Genomic DNA, 17139 nt, shown 5'->3' on the forward strand with positions numbered 1-17139 from the left:
TATGGTGAAAGTATAAGAATGAAATGTTTATCTCCTTTTTTCTGCACTGAGAGTTGATGCAAACGAATCATTATGTTAAAACATTACCTGAAGTTGCTCAAAATTTGCAGTTAACCAGCATATTCAATGTCACATAATTATTGGTTATGGAGATTGCGATCAAGCCAAGTTCTGAAGATTGGGTTATCGATCGAGACATACCAAGAATGTATTTATACAAATGAAAGGAAAATAACGACAGGAAACGACAGAAATGACAACAAAATTGTTACATATATTATAGTACGCCATGTCCTGACAGCAATTAAGGAAGGAAGAACGAATTGATCTCATTGAAATTTTCAATATTTGAATCACAAAGTCAACCTGATCCAGCAATGTGGTTCTATTAAAAAACAGACACAAATCAACACCAGCCCAACAACAATCTAACTTTGTTACAATATGCACTAAGGCATGGATGTACACTATGTCACATGGAGACCAACGTTTGGGCCAGAGGCACACTACGTCGAAAACCCTTTGGCATCTTTCTCCTTGGCCGCCAGATAGGCGACCCGTTCCAGTGCCTCTCTGGCTTTCTTCCTGGCCAAGGCAGCTTCTTTGCACCGCCGTTCTGCGTCAATCCTGGCAGCCGCCGCCGCCTTGGTCATCGAAGACGCTGCAATCCGAGCTGCGGCAACCAGTACTTTGGCCGACTGCAAATCGATAGCTCTGAGACCCTTAGCGTTTTGAGCACAAGCAGCAACTAGGTCAACTTTATCTCCCTTCCCGTTAGCCTTGTTGACAGTGGGGTTTTCGCTGGTCAACTTAAAGTATGTAAATTTGGGGTCAGCGCAAGGTGGGCACAGGTAAAAAGGAGGAGTAGAATCAGAACCGGACGAAGAGACGACGCAAGAACGGTGAGCGAAGGATGGGCATTTGTGGCACATAAGACGGAGGTGGGGCGGCGGAGAGTCGTCGTAGACGTCAAAGCAGATTGGGCAGAAGAGACCCTCATGCTTCTTGAGGACACAATTGGTACAAAAACGACGTTGGCTGGCTCGGTAGCGAACGTTGTAGAGAAGCAGACAAAGATCCCTGGTGGTGCCGCAACCCTCGCAGGAAGCGGAGGAAGATTGATCAGGCTTCATCGGAGAAGCATGGACGAGGAAGGGCCCTACCGAGCAAAGTGGCAAGTCCCAACGGTAACCCTAGAAAACAAACGCAAGATTCAATAAATTGAAGAGAAAAAAGAAAGTGGAAATGAATGTGAATTGTGAAATGGGGGGAGGTACTAAACTGTGGTCACCTTCCCATAGTCCAACAACGGTTTTTCCGATTCTACATATGGATTAAGGAACGAGATAATAAGGTTTTAAAATTTGTCGTTGAAAAATTACAACATATTTTTGTTATATTGTTTAAATAAATTTAAAGAACTCAAACACTCATATTTTTATTTAGTTTCCTTTGATTTTAAAATAATTATTTAATATCACAACCTACTTTAAAATTTTAAGTATGATTGATAATAATATTATGTCCTGTTATTTTTAACTGGAATATAATGTGCATGGACATTTGCTATATGCCCGCAAATTTTTTTCTGTAAATAAATCTCGTAAAATCTTCATTTTAATTTTTTACCAGAAAAATCTTCTTTTTATTTTACATTGACTTTCATGACATTTCTTATATATTACTCCTCCGATCCTTAATATAAGACCCATTTAACTAATTTGATTAGATTAAGGAAGTTAGGTAAGTTAGTTAATTATAAAAAATGTGACACGTTTTTCCTAAAATACCATAATCATTTTTTTTAATACCTCATCTTCCTCTTCTATTTGGTTATAGTTGAAGAAGTATCCATAAGGGTAATTTAGAGAAAATTGATAAATATGAGAAATGAGTCTTATATTTAGGACCAAAACCAACTCACCAATTGAGTCTTATATTAAGGACCGGAGGAGTACTATTATATTTCTCATTTTGTTGACTCTTCTTATAAATTCAATATAAATATAATTAAAATTGATAACTAGTGTCACCAAAAATTGTAGTAGTATTAACCTCCCATGAAGTGACGCCCAATGACCAAAAAAAAAACAACAACAACAGCGGAATGAAAAAATTCACGCACTTGGATCAAAATCAATCAGAGTAGGCGGTAAAAATGATAGAATGAATGAAACCTCAAAAAATCACTTTGCAAGTGGAGATACTCACATGTGACTTGAGATAAATTTTTTTGGTTGCTACACTTATATTATATTTTATAAATTATGATTGAAAAGTTATTTTAAAAAAATTTTAATTGTGATTTCAAACAAGCTCTTAAATAACATTTTTCTTAAAAAATTTTCAAAACACACTTTAAGGGTCTATTTGGCTCAATAAGAAAAAGGAGAATGGAGGAATTTTAATAGAGAAAAGGGAAGGAGAGGGGAGGAAAGTGAAAGGATTTTAATATTACCTTATTTGGATTTATAAAAAAAAAAAAGAGGGGAGGATTTTAATATTACCTTGTTTGGTTCATAAAGAGAGGGGAGGAAAAATATTTTGGCACAGACAATTTTATCCTTATTTTATTTAAGATTAACTTTTCAAATTTTATAGAATGTTTAATAAAATAGAATTGTAAATAACATTTAATATATTGAGCAATACTTATACCAAAATTCTAATATACTATAGAGCGTGAAGTATTATTGAAAAGAAGGTTGAAGTAATATTCAGCCACAACTTGCACTGTATCCCATCTTTGAATAAAATATTTGGTTATGCCAAGGAGAAAGTAGCGTTTGGAGACAAAAAAAAAAATTTAAGGTAGTATAGGGATATTAAAAATAAATATGGGTATAATAATCACAACATGACAAAATATTGTCATTTCTCTTCAATCCAATTTTAGAGGGGAGAGGCCTCCCCTCTTAAAATTTATGTGTTGTCAAATAAAAAAAAATGATTAAAATCTCTCCTCTCTCTCTCTCCTCCCCTCTAAATCCTTTGTACCAAATGCATCCTAAAACATCCTAAAACATATCTGAAAAGTAACGAGGGCCTGAGTTGTAATAATAGTAATAATAAAAAGCCATTGCAACCCAATACCACAATTAGTTCCCAAATTCCAATATCTATGAGGCCCAACAAAATCCGATACCTTGGGAGTATCTTGCTTCTATGAGAACGATGTCGTTTCCTGACATGTGCGGGGCTCACCATTGGGTCACATGAACGGTTCAGATTGTGCGCATGAGGTGACAAGAGACAAATCGCGTATCAAAGAAAAACGGGCGCACAGAGAGGGCGGGCATGCAAACTGGGAGCCAAAATCCTCACTTCAAACCTCGAAGGGAAAATTATAAAACACTAGGAAAAGGAGAAATCAAAATTCGGAAGAGCGGGGTTTGAGAGGAGCAGCTTCCCGAACAAGAACAACCATCAACTATGGAGCTTGACGACTGGGACTTGAGCGCAGAGGATCTTGATTCTCTCGAAAAAGACGCTTTCCAAAAGATTGCTCAACTACGCAACTCCTCTTGCTCTGCTTCTGTTTCTTCTTCTTCCACTTCTTCCAACACTCAACAATTAACTGTACAACAACAGCATTCTGCAAAACCTCGTTGCAACGACTTGGAACGATCCCCTGCAAAACCCGTTTCTGATTCTCGTCCTGAAAGAGTAAAGTTGCACTCTTTCTATTTGTTCTGTATTATTCGTCCCTCTTTGTGGTTCAATTTTTTCCTGGGTCATGCGAAAGCTGTATTATTTTTGAATGATTGCCTACTATGTTGTTGTTACAAGGGATTGTTATTTCGTTCTGGCCCATGAAATTTGTTCCTTGCTGGTCATGAGCATTGTTTCTTTATGTCTATTCAGTGTTCAAACTGATCATAGGTATGCTTGTGATTATTTGTTCTAGTCTTCCTTGATTGTGAGTCGTGGAGGTCTATTGGAATTGTTTCGGGTAAAAATAGAGTTTTCCCAAACGGTGAATAATGACCTTATGTTAATGTGATTATTATTCATTATTCAATTGTTTTAACAACAGATTTTGTTGGGTATTTTCAGTTGCTTAATGTATTTGTTTTTGTATCACGACAGGTTGAAGCTTTGTCTCCACAGTCTAGAGCGTTACCCTCGTCGCTAAAATCAGGAACAAACAGCGGTATTCTTCTCTTCCTCCATTGTTTTTTCAAGCTCAAACTTCTCTACAAATTTGTGGATATCGGGTGTCGGCCGCTCATTTTTGGGCCCTTCTCAATTTTTTTTTATGTCTTTATATTTATATTCTATATAAAATTAGTGAAATTTTGATATCTTATGGGCAAAAAAATGGTTCAATTCAATTTTTTTATGATTTTTCAAAGATTTAACACTCCAAATTGAAAAAAAATCCAAACCATTTGAAGCATTAAATCTTTGAAAAATCATTAAAAAATTTGAAAACTCAACTGTTTTTTTGCCCATAAGATATCAAAATTTCACTCAGTTTATGTAGAATCTAAAAATATTTAAAAAAATTGGGAAATACCCCGAAAATGGGGGGCAGCTGGTGGCAGCTGAGAGGGGCACAGCTGACCCCCCCAGCCCCAAATTTATACCCGATCATTTTCTTCTTCAAGTTCATTTCTCCGTTATTGTTGACCACTTCTTCAATTGGTCTTCTTATGGACAAATTATTCTGCATGGTAAAACAAATAATATTTTGTGGCAATATTGTTCTGCATTTGTCCTTGATTGTATATAACGTTGCTATTCCCTTTGTTTGCTTTTTTTTGTTGTTGTAATTTAATTTTTCTTCTTCCTTTCTTTTTTTTTTTCAAAACCGGTTATCCATTGGTTTCATCTGAATATCTGGCATTGCCTGCAATCAGATGATCATTCAAAAGAAATGCCAAAGGTTTCTGTCAAACTCTTTCTTCATTCCAGTGGAGACATTGCAGCAAAGTTTCAATATAACCAGGTATATTGGCTAACGTTGAATGGTAAAATTTAATACAATTTTCAGTACCATAGTGATTTGGTATATTAGTTTATCTCTGACCATATACAGATGCGCACATTTGTTTTCGGCTTATGCTTTAGTCTTCATTTTATATTAGGCAGTAATAGCTGCTATAAGGAGAGTCCCCAAGTCCACTTGGAATGCAAAAGAAAGGTTTGTTACTCTGTTTCTTTTGCTTTCTCCTTTTGTGGATGTGTGCATGTTGCATTAGGTTTATGGTATCTCAGGAAGCACACTTAGCATACTCTGTATTGGCTATTGTGAAGCTAGAGCCTTACAAAATGGTTTGTGCCTGTAGGTTATGGATGTTCCCACTATCTTCCTTGTCAGCAGCAGACAAGGTTCTTGCTGAAATTTCTGGTAATAATGTTCAGGTAATAGCTTCTAGCCTTCTAAAGTTTTCATTACTTTTATAATGGGGCAGCTTTTATGATTATTCACTATTTAGCAACATTGCATAAATAAGCCTAGCTAATTTTGATTCAATTTCTGAATCAATTTTTTTACAATTAAAAAAATTGTTAGCATATAAGACCTGATTTAATAAGGCGTAATTATGTCATCTATAGGGAATCAAGAATTTGAATGCTAGAGATAACACAGCTAAGAAATTTGTGTAATGATTCTGTCTATGAATAATGTGGTGTGAGAATATCAGTTAAGTTTCAGATATTAAATAAATAGGGCCTGAGATATTTTGTTCCTTTACCTCTTTTTTTATTTTTAAAATGTTCTTTTCATTTACTTTACAGGTTGATAGCCTAGATCCCCTAGTGCATCGGGCCATTGCCGCTGCATCTGCTGTTCCTGATCTTCGAGGTAAAAGCTGAGTGTTAGAATTACCATATTTTTCATTCTTCACTTCTTGCATCTACACAAGCTTTAGGTATGTATTTCCTTTGTTTTTCTTCTAAGTTTCTTATTCTGCTATCCTTGGTTGTCTTTTTAAAAAGATCGATATGACCATATCCCTACCTACATTGAATCAAAACTTTTGCCATTTCAGCGAGAGGGGATTAGGTACATATTTTCTGTGTATATTTTTTTCAAATTTTCTTTTTTATTCCTTCAATTTTAGTTTTTATTTATTTGTTGTTCTTTCAGGTTTATATTGCAGCATGGAGGGCGGGCTCTTTTAGCTGATGAAATGGGACTAGGGAAAACTTTGCAGGCAACTGACTGTTTATCAAAACCAGCAATTTGATAAGAATTTCTTAATTTTAATTGAGTCTAGCTTGACGCCGTACTAGATGCTTCTGTGCTCACTACAATCTGCTACTGTAAATGCAATTGTTTTATCTATTCACCAGCTATTGCCATTGTCTCCTTTCACATGAAATTTTTGTGCGAGATGTTGATTGATGTAGAAGAATTGTTACGATTTTAAGCAAATATTGGCATCTGAGAGATGCTTATGAGTTTATTGGCTAGATATCACTTAAGGGGCGTGTTTTCTCCCTTATGAGCTGGTTTTAGGAGTAGGTTCTTCTTGCTTGCTCGGGCCTCCATCACCCTTGCAGTATCATCCCTTCTGCTAGTTTATCTGAGTCCATAAACATATTTTGGGAGTTTTTTGTTATATCACATCACCCTTGCAATATCATCCCTTCTGCTAGTTTATCTGAGTCCATAAACATATTTTGGGAGTTTTTTGTTATCTTAATAAGAAAAATGCTTAGTCTTTTACTTTTAAAAAAGAATTGAGGAATCTAAAATTTGGACAGTTAGAGAAGGAAAGTTAGGCATATTGGGGAGTATTTCCGTCTAATTTATTGTGTCTTCTGCAGGCCATTGCTGTAACTTCATGCGTTTCTGAGTCATGGCCTGTGCTTATACTTGCACCATCTTCATTGCGGTTGCAATGGGCTTCTGTAAGGATTGTTGTATAATTCCATTTCTCATATCTAAAAGAAGCTGCATTTGTGAAAGATGCATTTACAGTTTTGCTTTCATCCAGATGATTCAACAGTGGCTGGATATTCCTTCATCAGATATACTTGTATGTTATCTCGATACTCTTTGTGTAGTTTTTCTCTCTTACTGCCTTTTTTGTCTGAAAAACTGCGGAGAACCTTCTTTTTCTGGTTCTAGTTTTTTAACTCTGCAAAATATAATATCTTTCTATTGGTAGACACTCTTCTGTTGATTTGTTATATTGAGTAGGTTGTGCTATCTCAAAGTGGCGGATCAAATAAAGGAGGCTTCACTATAGTATCTTCTAATGCAAAAAGCAGCATCCATCTAGATGGACTGTTCAACATCATCTCGTATGATTTGGTTCCAAAGCTACAGAACATGCTTATGGCATCTGACTTTAAGGTTAGAGCCATCTAGTTATCTAATTTTGCTGACTTTTACAGTAGTTCTGCTTCTAATTTCCAGTCAGAAAGTAATAAGGTTTCTAAATAGAAGAATTTCTTATATATATGTGTAATGACTTGTGAAATAACTGTTAAAACATCAAAGGGGATAGAGGAAAACCGAAGAGAACATTCAATGGAGTTATTTAAAAGGACTTTTTGGCGAACAATTTATCCAAACATTTGGGTGTTGATAGAGCATAATGGCTTCTGACCCCATATAGTGAGATGAGGCTTGTTGTTGTTTCATTTCCTTTATAGTGTTTGGTATTTTATAAAGGATATTGATTAAGCCAACAGATAATATTTTCTTTTATATTTGCTAATCTTCCTCTGGTTCTGTAATAGTTGTGCATGAACTTTTGCTTCTTGGGTATGTTCTTAATTGGTTTTTGAAGTTTTTCACTGATTAAGTTCATAAACATTCTTAACAGTGAAGTACTTCATTCAGGTTGTGATTGCAGATGAGTCACACTTTCTAAAAAATGCTCAAGCAAAGAGAACTACTGCTTCTCTTCCAGTTATAAAGGTATTCTAATCTTGAAAACGACGATCACATTGACATACTTGCCTCTGCTATCTGTACTTTTATACTAAGCTCATGCGAGGACACCCTCTTCTAAAGTAGCATATTGACTCTTAGGATTCAAAACTTCTATTCCCATCCTTGAAAGAAATCCTGGCTTCATATGTGAAAGTGAAACTTCCTGTTGGGACTTTCTGTTTTAACCTGTTTTTTGATTCCCAGAGTTGCAATAGACTCTGGCAGCTTGCTATCAATCTCTTGATCTTTCTTATGCTTTTTTCCTGCTAAAACTCAATGTGCAAGTGTGTCATTGTCAGAAAGCTCAATATGCAATATTGCTTAGTGGAACTCCTGCTTTGTCCCGACCAATTGAACTATTCAAGCAGGTATTTTCTCTCTGTCATTTTATTTCAGATGTAATACCTTGTTAATGGTTCCAGCCAGAAAAGAAAAAAGGAAAAGAAACCTTGTTAATGATTGACATGTTGGAATCTTGACTTCTGATCGTATTATTGGAATTATGCTCAACAGCTGGAAGCATTGTATCCTGGTGTTTATAAAAACGTCCATGAATATGGTAACAGATACTGCAGGGGTGTAAGTTAATTCTATTAACATGCAGATAAGATTCTTTAAACTAGCCAGCTCTTTTCCATTATTAATTTTATGCTGGGTGTTGTCCCTATTTTGTTATTATATTGGTCTTCCAGGGATTATTTGGACTCTACCAAGGTGCAAGTAACCATGAAGAATTGCACAATTTGATGAAGGCAACAGTGATGATTCGCAGGCTTAAAAAGGACGTTCTTTCTCAACTTCCTGTGAAGCGCAGGCAACAGGTAACTATAACTATCGCTACCTAACCTGCTTGTAGACTTGCTAGCCTGTGAATGATTGCTTATTTATTGCTGAACACTTGAGGACTGAGATAATAGCATTGACCAACCCCCTGCCGCCAAAAACAAACCACCAAACACGCAATATGGTCAGCTGCCTATCGGATATTAGAATTGGAACCATGATTTTTTTTTTTTTTTTTGAATGCATACATGTGAAGCACAACTTCTGTGTGTGTGTGTCTGGTATGTAGGGATCTGCTTTGGCTTTGATATTTTATTCTTTTATTTTTGTTCTTTTCACCATGACATATTTTCGGTATTGCCATACTTGATGAGGGAACAAAGCAACATCTTGGCACTGGCTTTAGTAAACAATGCAATAGTGGCCCCATTTACTACAGTAGTGGTGAGAGGGGATAGTTTGCAGAAGAAAAAGTCTGAGCGAGAAGACTTTGGGAGTCAAGGAGGAGGATGGGATGGGAGAAAGATGGAAGATAGTGCTCGTTTTAGCTGGAATGGTTGTGGCGAACCCTGTACAATCTATATGATTGTTTTTTCTTTTTAAGTCTGATAGCGTCTCCTTGAGAGGCCTCCTTTGGTGATTAGGTTGAATTAATTATTTTCCATTTCAATACTTCGAAATCAGTGCTGTAGCCATTTTTAATTTCATCCTACTTGGTGCTTATTTCTATTGTATATGCATGAAAGTGTATTTTACTATTTTTTTCCTAAAAATATTTTCTAATATTCAATTCAATGTTGAAACATGATTAAAGAAAAGAAACTCCTTTGATATGTGAGGTCACCAGTGGGCGCTCTGGAAACATTTTTTTTCCTGAAAAAAAAAATTCTTGTATGGTTTGAATAGAATGTTGTTGGTCTAGTTCACATGCAAAACAGTGATTTCCCTTTGATTTTATTGAAAATCTTTTTTTTCCTTGGCACAAATTTTTGCCTGGCACGACGGGTGTGTCTTTGTGGATGCTTTTGCCCGTGCTTGCTTGCGTGTTTATGAATACAAACTGGATGGAAGTGTTCAATTAAATGTTGTTAATTATTTAATATCAACTTGATCTTCAGGTCTTCCTAGATTTGGATGCCAAGGACATGAGGCAAATCAATGCTTTATTTCGGGAGGTAATTCAATGTATTTGGACTTTTTTACACAAAATATTCTCTGATCATATTTATTGGGCATCTTGAGAGGTTAAGGATGGCAACATTAAACATTCTTAATTACTCATTCCAATCCTAAATGCAAGAGCTATGCAACTAATTCATACATGTTAAGGAGGAAATTAGTTAAGTTAGTTCTTTGTTAAAAAAATTGTGTATTAGTTTCCCTAAAATACCCCTCTTTTTAATTATTTACATTGAATACTGCACCAATTCATTGCATGCAGAGGGGTAGTTTTGGGGGAAATGATGAATGTGGGGGACCAAGGAGATTGAGTTCTTATATTTAGTACCTAAACAAAACCCCCAACTAGCTCCTGCATTTAGTATTGCAGGAGTATTAGTTGAGCTAGCTATTGAATGCAATTCTTGTTTGTCTTGGTAATTTTTTTCCTAGTTCGTTTTATTGTTGAGCATTATATTGAGGAGCATTGTACAATATATTGCAATGTCCTACCATTAAACTGGTTTCCTTTTTCTTGACTCTTCGTGGTTGTTGTCTTGTTGATGTCGTGTTCATTTTTACATTTCTTGTGAGTTCATTATTTTTTGGTGTCTATCATGCACCTTTCATGGACATGTGCCTTAATGAGGACTGAGGACTCTATTTCCAATAGGCAACTTTGACTCTAACCAATTTTTCACTTGAACCACGGTGTTGAAGTCTGGCTAAAATATTTACATGGAAGTTGTACCAATTATGTATTGCTTATGTCAGTGGAGTTAGTGTAAGCCAACTTATACGCATCTTTTTTGCAGTTGGAGGTTGTTAAAGCCAAAATTAAGGCAGCCAAATCAAAAGATGAGGCTGAAACGCTTAAGTTTACTCAAAAGAATCTTATTAACAAGGTATGGATAAAAGTTCTGCAGTGGAGTTTGGGATGCACAGTGTGTTCAAAATAGATTAATGATTCAGGATAACATCTGCACATGCTCTGCCTTGTATGGTCTGTCCAAATCATTATGATCATTTTGTGTGATTGAACTGTGAACATTGTTGGTATAAAAAACTGAATGTTTGTTTATTTCCAGATATATACTGAATCTGCTGAAGCCAAGATCCCAGCGGTTCTTGATTACATTGGAACTGTTGTTGAGGTATTCCTTAAAGTCTTTTAAAGAAATCTAAGAATAATATTTTCTACTAAATGTGCAAAAGAAATGCAAGATCTGTTGTCAGTTCTCTTATCTCTCGTTTTCCTATTTGCTTGCTTATATGCATCCTTAATGTTTGCCAAATTACTCGCTTTTGTAATTAGGTTAGGTTCATTTTTCTTATCTATTACTCCTCCGGTCCTAAATGTAAAATCCATTTTGTAGTGTAATTTACACTATAAAAAAGGTCTTATATTTAGGACCGGAGGAATAATAAATTTTACTCTTCTCGTTAGCTATCTCTTTCCCTCTCTTCTTCCTCCTTCCTCTTTATTTATCTCTTATCTCCCTGCATTCCTTCTTTTTCCCTCTTTTCAATAAATTTTTTGCTGTTAGTTCTACATCACGACCTCTACAATTTTGGCAAGAGTGCAAGACTCAATAGGAAAATATGTTTCCTAAACTCGCCCACTTGTGTATGTGCCTCATTAACTAGCATCGTAAATAATTATATATTCTTGATAAATATGGGTGACGTCTTCTTTTTTTGTGATTTCTTTTGGCCTACCTTTTGTTATGCTAAATTGCTAATATCTAATGATTGTTGCAGGCAGGTTGCAAGTTTCTGATATTCGCACACCATCAGCCAATGATAGATTCAATACATGATTTTCTAATTGTAAGACCACTCAACTTTACTGGACTTATCATGAAATAATCAGCACTCATACAAATTGTTCCAAATTATATAGAAAAAGAAGGTGGGTTGCATCCGCATTGATGGCAACACAGCCCCTGCATTTAGGCAAGCGTTGGTTACAGATTTCCAGGAAAAGGATTCTATTAAGGCAGCTGTGGTATGGTTTCTTTACATTGTTTTTGGTAATTAGTCTTCTATTTTCTGTAAGGCTGCTTGCAAGATTGGACCCTTGTTTTGGTGTATAGTGGGGGTCAAAATTGTAATCGACATTTCTGTGTTCTCCTGCAGCTGTCTATCAAAGCTGGAGGAGTTGGGTTAACTTTAACTGCTGCAAGCACTGTCATTTTTGCGGAACTGTCCTGGACCCCAGGTGACCTAATTCAAGCAGAAGATCGGGCTCATAGAATTGGCCAGGTATAGTCGGGAAATTGGGAGAATCAGAACTAGTTGAACTGATGCGCCTCTGATTTATTCAAATACTGGTTTGGGCCGTAACTTTATATGCGCTTCACTTGAATGAACGATGTGAAGTTTCTTCTTGCTGGAACCTTCATTGTTCTGTTAGGACTGTTGAGCTCCAAGATAAATCATTTCTAGTTGGATAGAGTACAATGATTTAACTGTTGAAAATATATCCTAATCCCTAGGACTGAATTATCAATTACATCTCACGTACTTCTGCTATGATATTCCAGGCCATGTGTAAATTGTAATGCCAGTCTTGACACTCGTCTATTCAGAAACAGTGCAGAATTTTTGTGATGCTTGGTCATATGTTCTTAACTAAAAATAAATAAATAAATAATCTAGCATTCCTTTCACCAATGGACAGTTTATGCTGTAAGGTGTTAAATTTTGTTAGTTCTTGTTTTCAGGTATCTTCAGTGAACATATACTACTTGCTAGCGAATGATACAGTTGATGACATCATATGGTAGGTTCATGTGTTTTTTGATGCTCTGGGTTTGGTATCAATTTGACGCCTTTAAATATATTTTGATAGTCTTATAATTTACTTCACAGGGATGTAGTGCAGAGCAAATTGGAAAATTTGGGACAGGTACGGACGTCTTTACTTTGAGAGCTCACATAACTATTTTACCGAAAAGGAGTACATCCTCCACGTGGCCGTTTCTGTAAATTTGAATGATATGAAGTCTAAATCGCATGCTTTTTTTAAGCTTCAAGGAAAATTCAGACTAAAGTGGATCTTAATAGTTTAGATGGACATTTCTGCGAAGCATTCTGAATTCCAGTAATTGAACTATCAGATGTTAGATGGCCATGAGAACACCATGGAGGTTGCAGCCAATCAGCCAGGGAATAGCCCTGCAAAGCAGCAAACTCTTGACCCCTTTGTGAAAAGATGTAATAACATGGATGAGCCAGAACAGCAGCCCAACCCGAAACGCCCCCGACCCTAACCCACAAGTTCTGCAAAATGGCGTTAATGGATTCTTGTACATACGTGTATGCTTTGGCTGTCTGCTTTGAGTCTCTTGAAGGTCATGTAAGCTGTGGTAATATAATTTGTCCAAAAGTTTTTTATATCAGAGTAAAGGGAAGGCCTTCTGAAGCAGATGCAGCTAAAATCTATGTACAAGGAGGCTTGGATAAGTAGGTTGTTAGAATAATCATTCAATGCATGTTGCTGGAGTTGAAGATTAGCTTCGAGAAACGTTGGATGGACATAGTATGATAGCTATCTTTTATGGGGCTTGGCTATTAGTGAACGTTAAGGAATATGCAAGATTGTGAATTATTTTTAGTGCACTCAGCTATCTTGTGTCCTAGAACTGTAAGAAGCAATTTTTTTTAAGGATTGAAAACAAAAGGAACAAAAAGGAAAGGAAAGGAAACATGAGGAAAATGAGGAGCACAAGGAACTCAGACTTGTATGCTAATTGGTTTGAGGTTTGTTGGTATGACTTCTATAAATAAATTTAATAAAATAACTGCAGGAAAAAAAAAAGTACTATCTCTAAAATATAAAAACCGGAATAAGCAATACTGCGGATAACATGTTTGAACTTTCACCAAAAAGAAGATATAAATAACAATCTTTTTTTTTTTTAACCAAACAAATAACTAGAAATCATACAGGCCAAATTTTATGCACAATCTACGACCTCTATGAATTTCTCTCCAATTAGTTCCTTTTATAAACACCCATTAATATTTTTACGTAAATGAGGAAAACTTATTAAATTAGTTGTTTCTTATAAAATACTACCTGTCTTTATTATAAGACTCGGTTTGATTTTTATGTTAGTTATAAATATAAGACCTCAATCATTTTGTCTCTCATATTTACTCAATTTTTTTCTAAAATAATCCTTCTAATAATTATAGTTTTAGCAAACATACTTGATTAGTAAGAATATATTAGGAAAAACAACATATTTAGTACAAATAACTAACTTAACTTTTTTTTAATTTTTTCAAATAGATAACTAAATAATCTTCTAATAATTATTTTAGCAAACATACTTGATTAGTAAGAATATATTAGGAAAAACAATACATATTTAGTACAAATAACTAACTTAACTTTTTTTTTTAATTTTTCAAATTAGATAACTAGCTCTTATAATTAGGATCGGAAGTAGTATTAAAATTATTCTCAATAAAAATTATTAGTAAGAGAGATTTGTTTAATTAGCCAAGAAGTTATTTCTCTAGTTCTCAATATAAGATCTAATTAGAGTTGATTTTGATCCTAAATATAAAACTCATTTATTATATTTATTAATTTTTCATAAATTACCTCATAAATCTCTCTTACCCATAATCCAGTAAAAAGAGAGATAATATTAAAAAAAATAACTATAGTGTTTTAAGAAAAACATGTCATATTTTTTATAATTAACTAACTTATCTAATTTTCTTAATCTAATCAAATTAGTTAAATAAATCTTATATTAAAAACTAGAGGAACATACAGGTAAGGATGATAGGTGACCAAAATTAATAATTTAGACAACATATTATATAATGAAGCGTAGAAATTCCTTATAATACAAATCGGAGGAAGCATAACACAACCCAAAACAACCAGGCATTTGTGTAACTAGTGTGATGTAAATATTTACAATTTCGAAAATTATCAGACCTGTGGCTACAACAGGCTCCCAGCCTCCCATGATTACCTGACTAATCCAAATGCACAGGGCAAAAGTAGGATCAACCACACGACCTCCAGCAAATAAAAAATATTCATACTATTAGGCTACAAGGCCATGGAACCTATTTAGACATCTCAAACCCATCGTCAAGGAGCAGCAGCAGCATCAGAACTTGGATCACTCTGATTGTCCCCAAAGAGACTAGCCACGATAGCATCCACGTCCTCCAAAGAAACACCAATGAACAGGGGATTGGCAGGAATCTTGACAGAATCATTATTTAATCCCTCAGTGAGACCTTCACCAACAGAATTTTGAACCCTCACATTGGGACCAGTTTTGCACTTCCCCATGCACTTGCAACCTACAACAGCACCTTCAGTGCCCACAACCCTCTCAAATTCTTGAAGCAATGCAGGAGCTCCTGATTTTTTGCACTTGTTACCCATGCAGACTTCAATCCTCTTTTGAGGTGCAGTGGTAGTAGCTACATTATCAAATTTAGAGCCAACATTGATGCTGCTAATACTAGTATCACTAGAGTATGCACCAAGCTCAAAAGGGTTCTCATTGGTAGTCCTTCCTTGAGGCAAAGAGCTAGGTGGGGAAAGCACAGCAGCCTCCTGAACAGGTGACTGTAATTGATCTACGGTTGCTGAGGCAAGGGCGGTACTTGCTCTAAGGCTGCGCATATCAACCATCTCCCCACGGTCGCTGTCACTTGATTCAGATGAAGACGAAGATGAAGATTCACAATCAGGTGCAGTTTTCATCCTAGCGGCTTTTAGCTTGGCTTTCTCTTGTTTCTTTACTCTCTTCATTTCCTTCTTCTCCGCTTTTAATTGTTCTAGTTGTTTCAGTAAAACCTCAGCAGCGTCCTGTGTACAGGAAAGAACAAATAAGAGCATGACACCCATGGGGAGCTGAGCCCCATCTACCACTTACAACAAAATAGAATGCAGGGATTTACACAATCCATTCAACGTACATGTTTTGAAGTTCAAACAATCTAATAATTTTTTTTAACTGTTTTCCGAGACAAGTATTAACTACTCATGAACCTATTGCCCTCCAAACACCCCCCCCAAAAAAAAAAGGGACTTTTGAATCCAGCTTTACTCATCTCTTAGACAGGTAAGTAATTTTGTAAGATTACACTTCAGCATGCCAAAAAACACAACATATTGCACCCAAAAAATGAAGTAACGTCACCACAGAGCGACCGAATTATGTCAAGTACAAGAATAAAAACACGAGACTCACCGAGGTTAGCTTGCCCGGAACTTCCCCCAACAAATTAAGCTTTTCCGTATCCAAATAGAACCCCAATTCAGAGGCCATCAACAAGCCCTTAGACAATCCCTTGAGCAGTTTCATCTTCTTCTTAGCTGTCAGAACTGCCGAACCCTGTTGCTTGTCCCTAACACCGCACCTGGGCGTCGACGCCTTGTAATACTGGAGATGCCCATTGTCAGAGAATCCAGAATCCGATCTAGCCCTCACCGAAACCCTAATACCCCGAACGCGCCCATTAAAACGAGAACCATCACCACCCACATCCACCGACCCGCCGGACGCTAAACGCCGAGGAGAAGACAGGTTATCGATTCCGGCACCGTAGATGTTGGTGATTCGCTGGAGAACGGTGCCGGAGACCTCCATAGCCTTAGAATCAAAGTTGGAATGCGCCTTTTTCAGTTTTCTTCTCTAGCGAACCCCTCTGTTTCTCACGTTTTAAGGGAGGAATTCATCGGGATTCAAAGGAATGCCACGGTGGACGGTTGAGATTTGTTTAATGGTGACGTGGCAGTCTCTCTACCTTCGCGCCTGGAGGCGGCTGACCGTTTTATGTTTCCCACGCTTTTTCTTCTTCCAAACACACGAACAAGATCAATATAGTCCGTTCGATGTAGCCTTAATATCGGACGGTGACAAATTTACCCACGTTACGACACTTAGGCTGCCGTTGCGTTGCTGTGCTTCTTGGACGTGTCATTCGCACATTATTATTGCCCCTTTCATCCAAATTCTTATTTTGATGGTCGAAAATTCAAATATTATTTATAAGCTATAAATGATATTAATTGAAATATTACTTTCCAGTTATTTTTAGGATGAGTAGAACATATGTATCATATCTTAAATAATATAATTTGTTAAAATTTTTATATTTATTTCAATTATATTTTATATTTATATTTTTACATTAGATTCATTGACGGTCCTAAATGTAGCAATAATCATGATGAATTTGTTTAGGATTGATAATGAAGAACTTAAAAAAATAATAACATTTTGGCCAAAAAAATTAAAAAAATAATTTCA

At 35.9% G+C, this 17139-nt stretch overlaps 3 protein-coding genes across 4 annotated transcripts; 1 reads left to right on the forward strand and 2 right to left on the reverse strand.

Moving 5' to 3' along the window:
* Nucleotides 1-304: 304 nt before the first annotated feature.
* Nucleotides 305-1220, reverse strand: LOC114718762 (uncharacterized). Its single transcript, XM_028904195.1, has one exon. The coding sequence runs from the start codon at nucleotides 1131-1133 to the stop codon at nucleotides 507-509; it is 627 nt and encodes a 208-aa protein (XP_028760028.1). The 5' UTR covers nucleotides 1134-1220; the 3' UTR covers nucleotides 305-506.
* Nucleotides 1221-3314: 2094 nt separating this feature from the next.
* LOC114718757 (SWI/SNF-related matrix-associated actin-dependent regulator of chromatin subfamily A-like protein 1) lies at nucleotides 3315-13385 on the forward strand. 2 transcript variants are annotated; one of them, XM_028904180.1, is made up of 24 exons: nucleotides 3315-3666; nucleotides 4090-4153; nucleotides 4863-4951; nucleotides 5091-5146; nucleotides 5292-5367; nucleotides 5746-5812; nucleotides 5947-6013; nucleotides 6098-6164; nucleotides 6781-6864; nucleotides 6951-6992; nucleotides 7157-7312; nucleotides 7805-7882; nucleotides 8197-8265; nucleotides 8411-8476; nucleotides 8590-8718; nucleotides 9799-9855; nucleotides 10654-10743; nucleotides 10927-10992; nucleotides 11600-11668; nucleotides 11742-11846; nucleotides 11978-12103; nucleotides 12565-12623; nucleotides 12713-12749; nucleotides 12961-13385. In XM_028904180.1, exons 1-24 carry the CDS (start codon nucleotides 3433-3435, stop codon nucleotides 13111-13113), a joined length of 2106 nt encoding a protein of 701 aa, XP_028760013.1. In that variant the 5' UTR covers nucleotides 3315-3432; the 3' UTR covers nucleotides 13114-13385. The 2 variants fall into 2 exon arrangements, with proteins under 2 accessions (XP_028760013.1, XP_028760014.1); XM_028904181.1 differs by lacking the exon at nucleotides 3315-3666 and adding an exon at nucleotides 3857-3882.
* A 1262-nt stretch (nucleotides 13386-14647) lies between these two features.
* Nucleotides 14648-16568, reverse strand: LOC114718761 (diacylglycerol O-acyltransferase 3). Its single transcript, XM_028904194.1, has 2 exons — nucleotides 16078-16568; nucleotides 14648-15692 (listed from the first exon to the last, which is right to left on the reverse strand). Exons 1-2 carry the CDS (start codon nucleotides 16474-16476, stop codon nucleotides 14961-14963), a joined length of 1131 nt encoding a protein of 376 aa, XP_028760027.1. The 5' UTR covers nucleotides 16477-16568; the 3' UTR covers nucleotides 14648-14960.
* Between the last annotated feature and the right edge of the window lie 571 nt (nucleotides 16569-17139).

Source organism: Neltuma alba, unplaced genomic scaffold (genome assembly GCF_004799145.2).
Source record: "Neltuma alba isolate B1F8T4 unplaced genomic scaffold, ASM479914v2 tig00011866_pilon, whole genome shotgun sequence".
NCBI lineage: Eukaryota > Viridiplantae > Streptophyta > Magnoliopsida > Fabales > Fabaceae > Neltuma > Neltuma alba.

What these genes read in the sequence shown, in the direction of transcription:
- LOC114718762 (XM_028904195.1), bottom strand. Translation starts at nt 1,133, where the DNA reads ATGAAGCCTGATCAATCTTCCTCCGCTTCCTGCGAGGGTTGCGGCACC.
- LOC114718757 (XM_028904180.1), top strand. Translation starts at nt 3,433, where the DNA reads ATGGAGCTTGACGACTGGGACTTGAGCGCAGAGGATCTTGATTCTCTC. An exon ending in TGCTGTTCCTGATCTTCGAG is followed by an intron (nt 5,813 to 5,946) that starts GTAAAAGCTGAG and finishes CTTTTTAAAAAG; the next exon opens with ATCGATATGACCATATCCCT. An exon ending in TTCCTTCATCAGATATACTT is followed by an intron (nt 6,993 to 7,156) that starts GTATGTTATCTC and finishes TATATTGAGTAG; the next exon opens with GTTGTGCTATCTCAAAGTGG.
- LOC114718761 (XM_028904194.1), bottom strand. Translation starts at nt 16,476, where the DNA reads ATGGAGGTCTCCGGCACCGTTCTCCAGCGAATCACCAACATCTACGGT. An exon ending in TTCCGGGCAAGCTAACCTCG is followed by an intron (nt 15,693 to 16,077) that starts GTGAGTCTCGTG and finishes TCCTGTACACAG; the next exon opens with GACGCTGCTGAGGTTTTACT.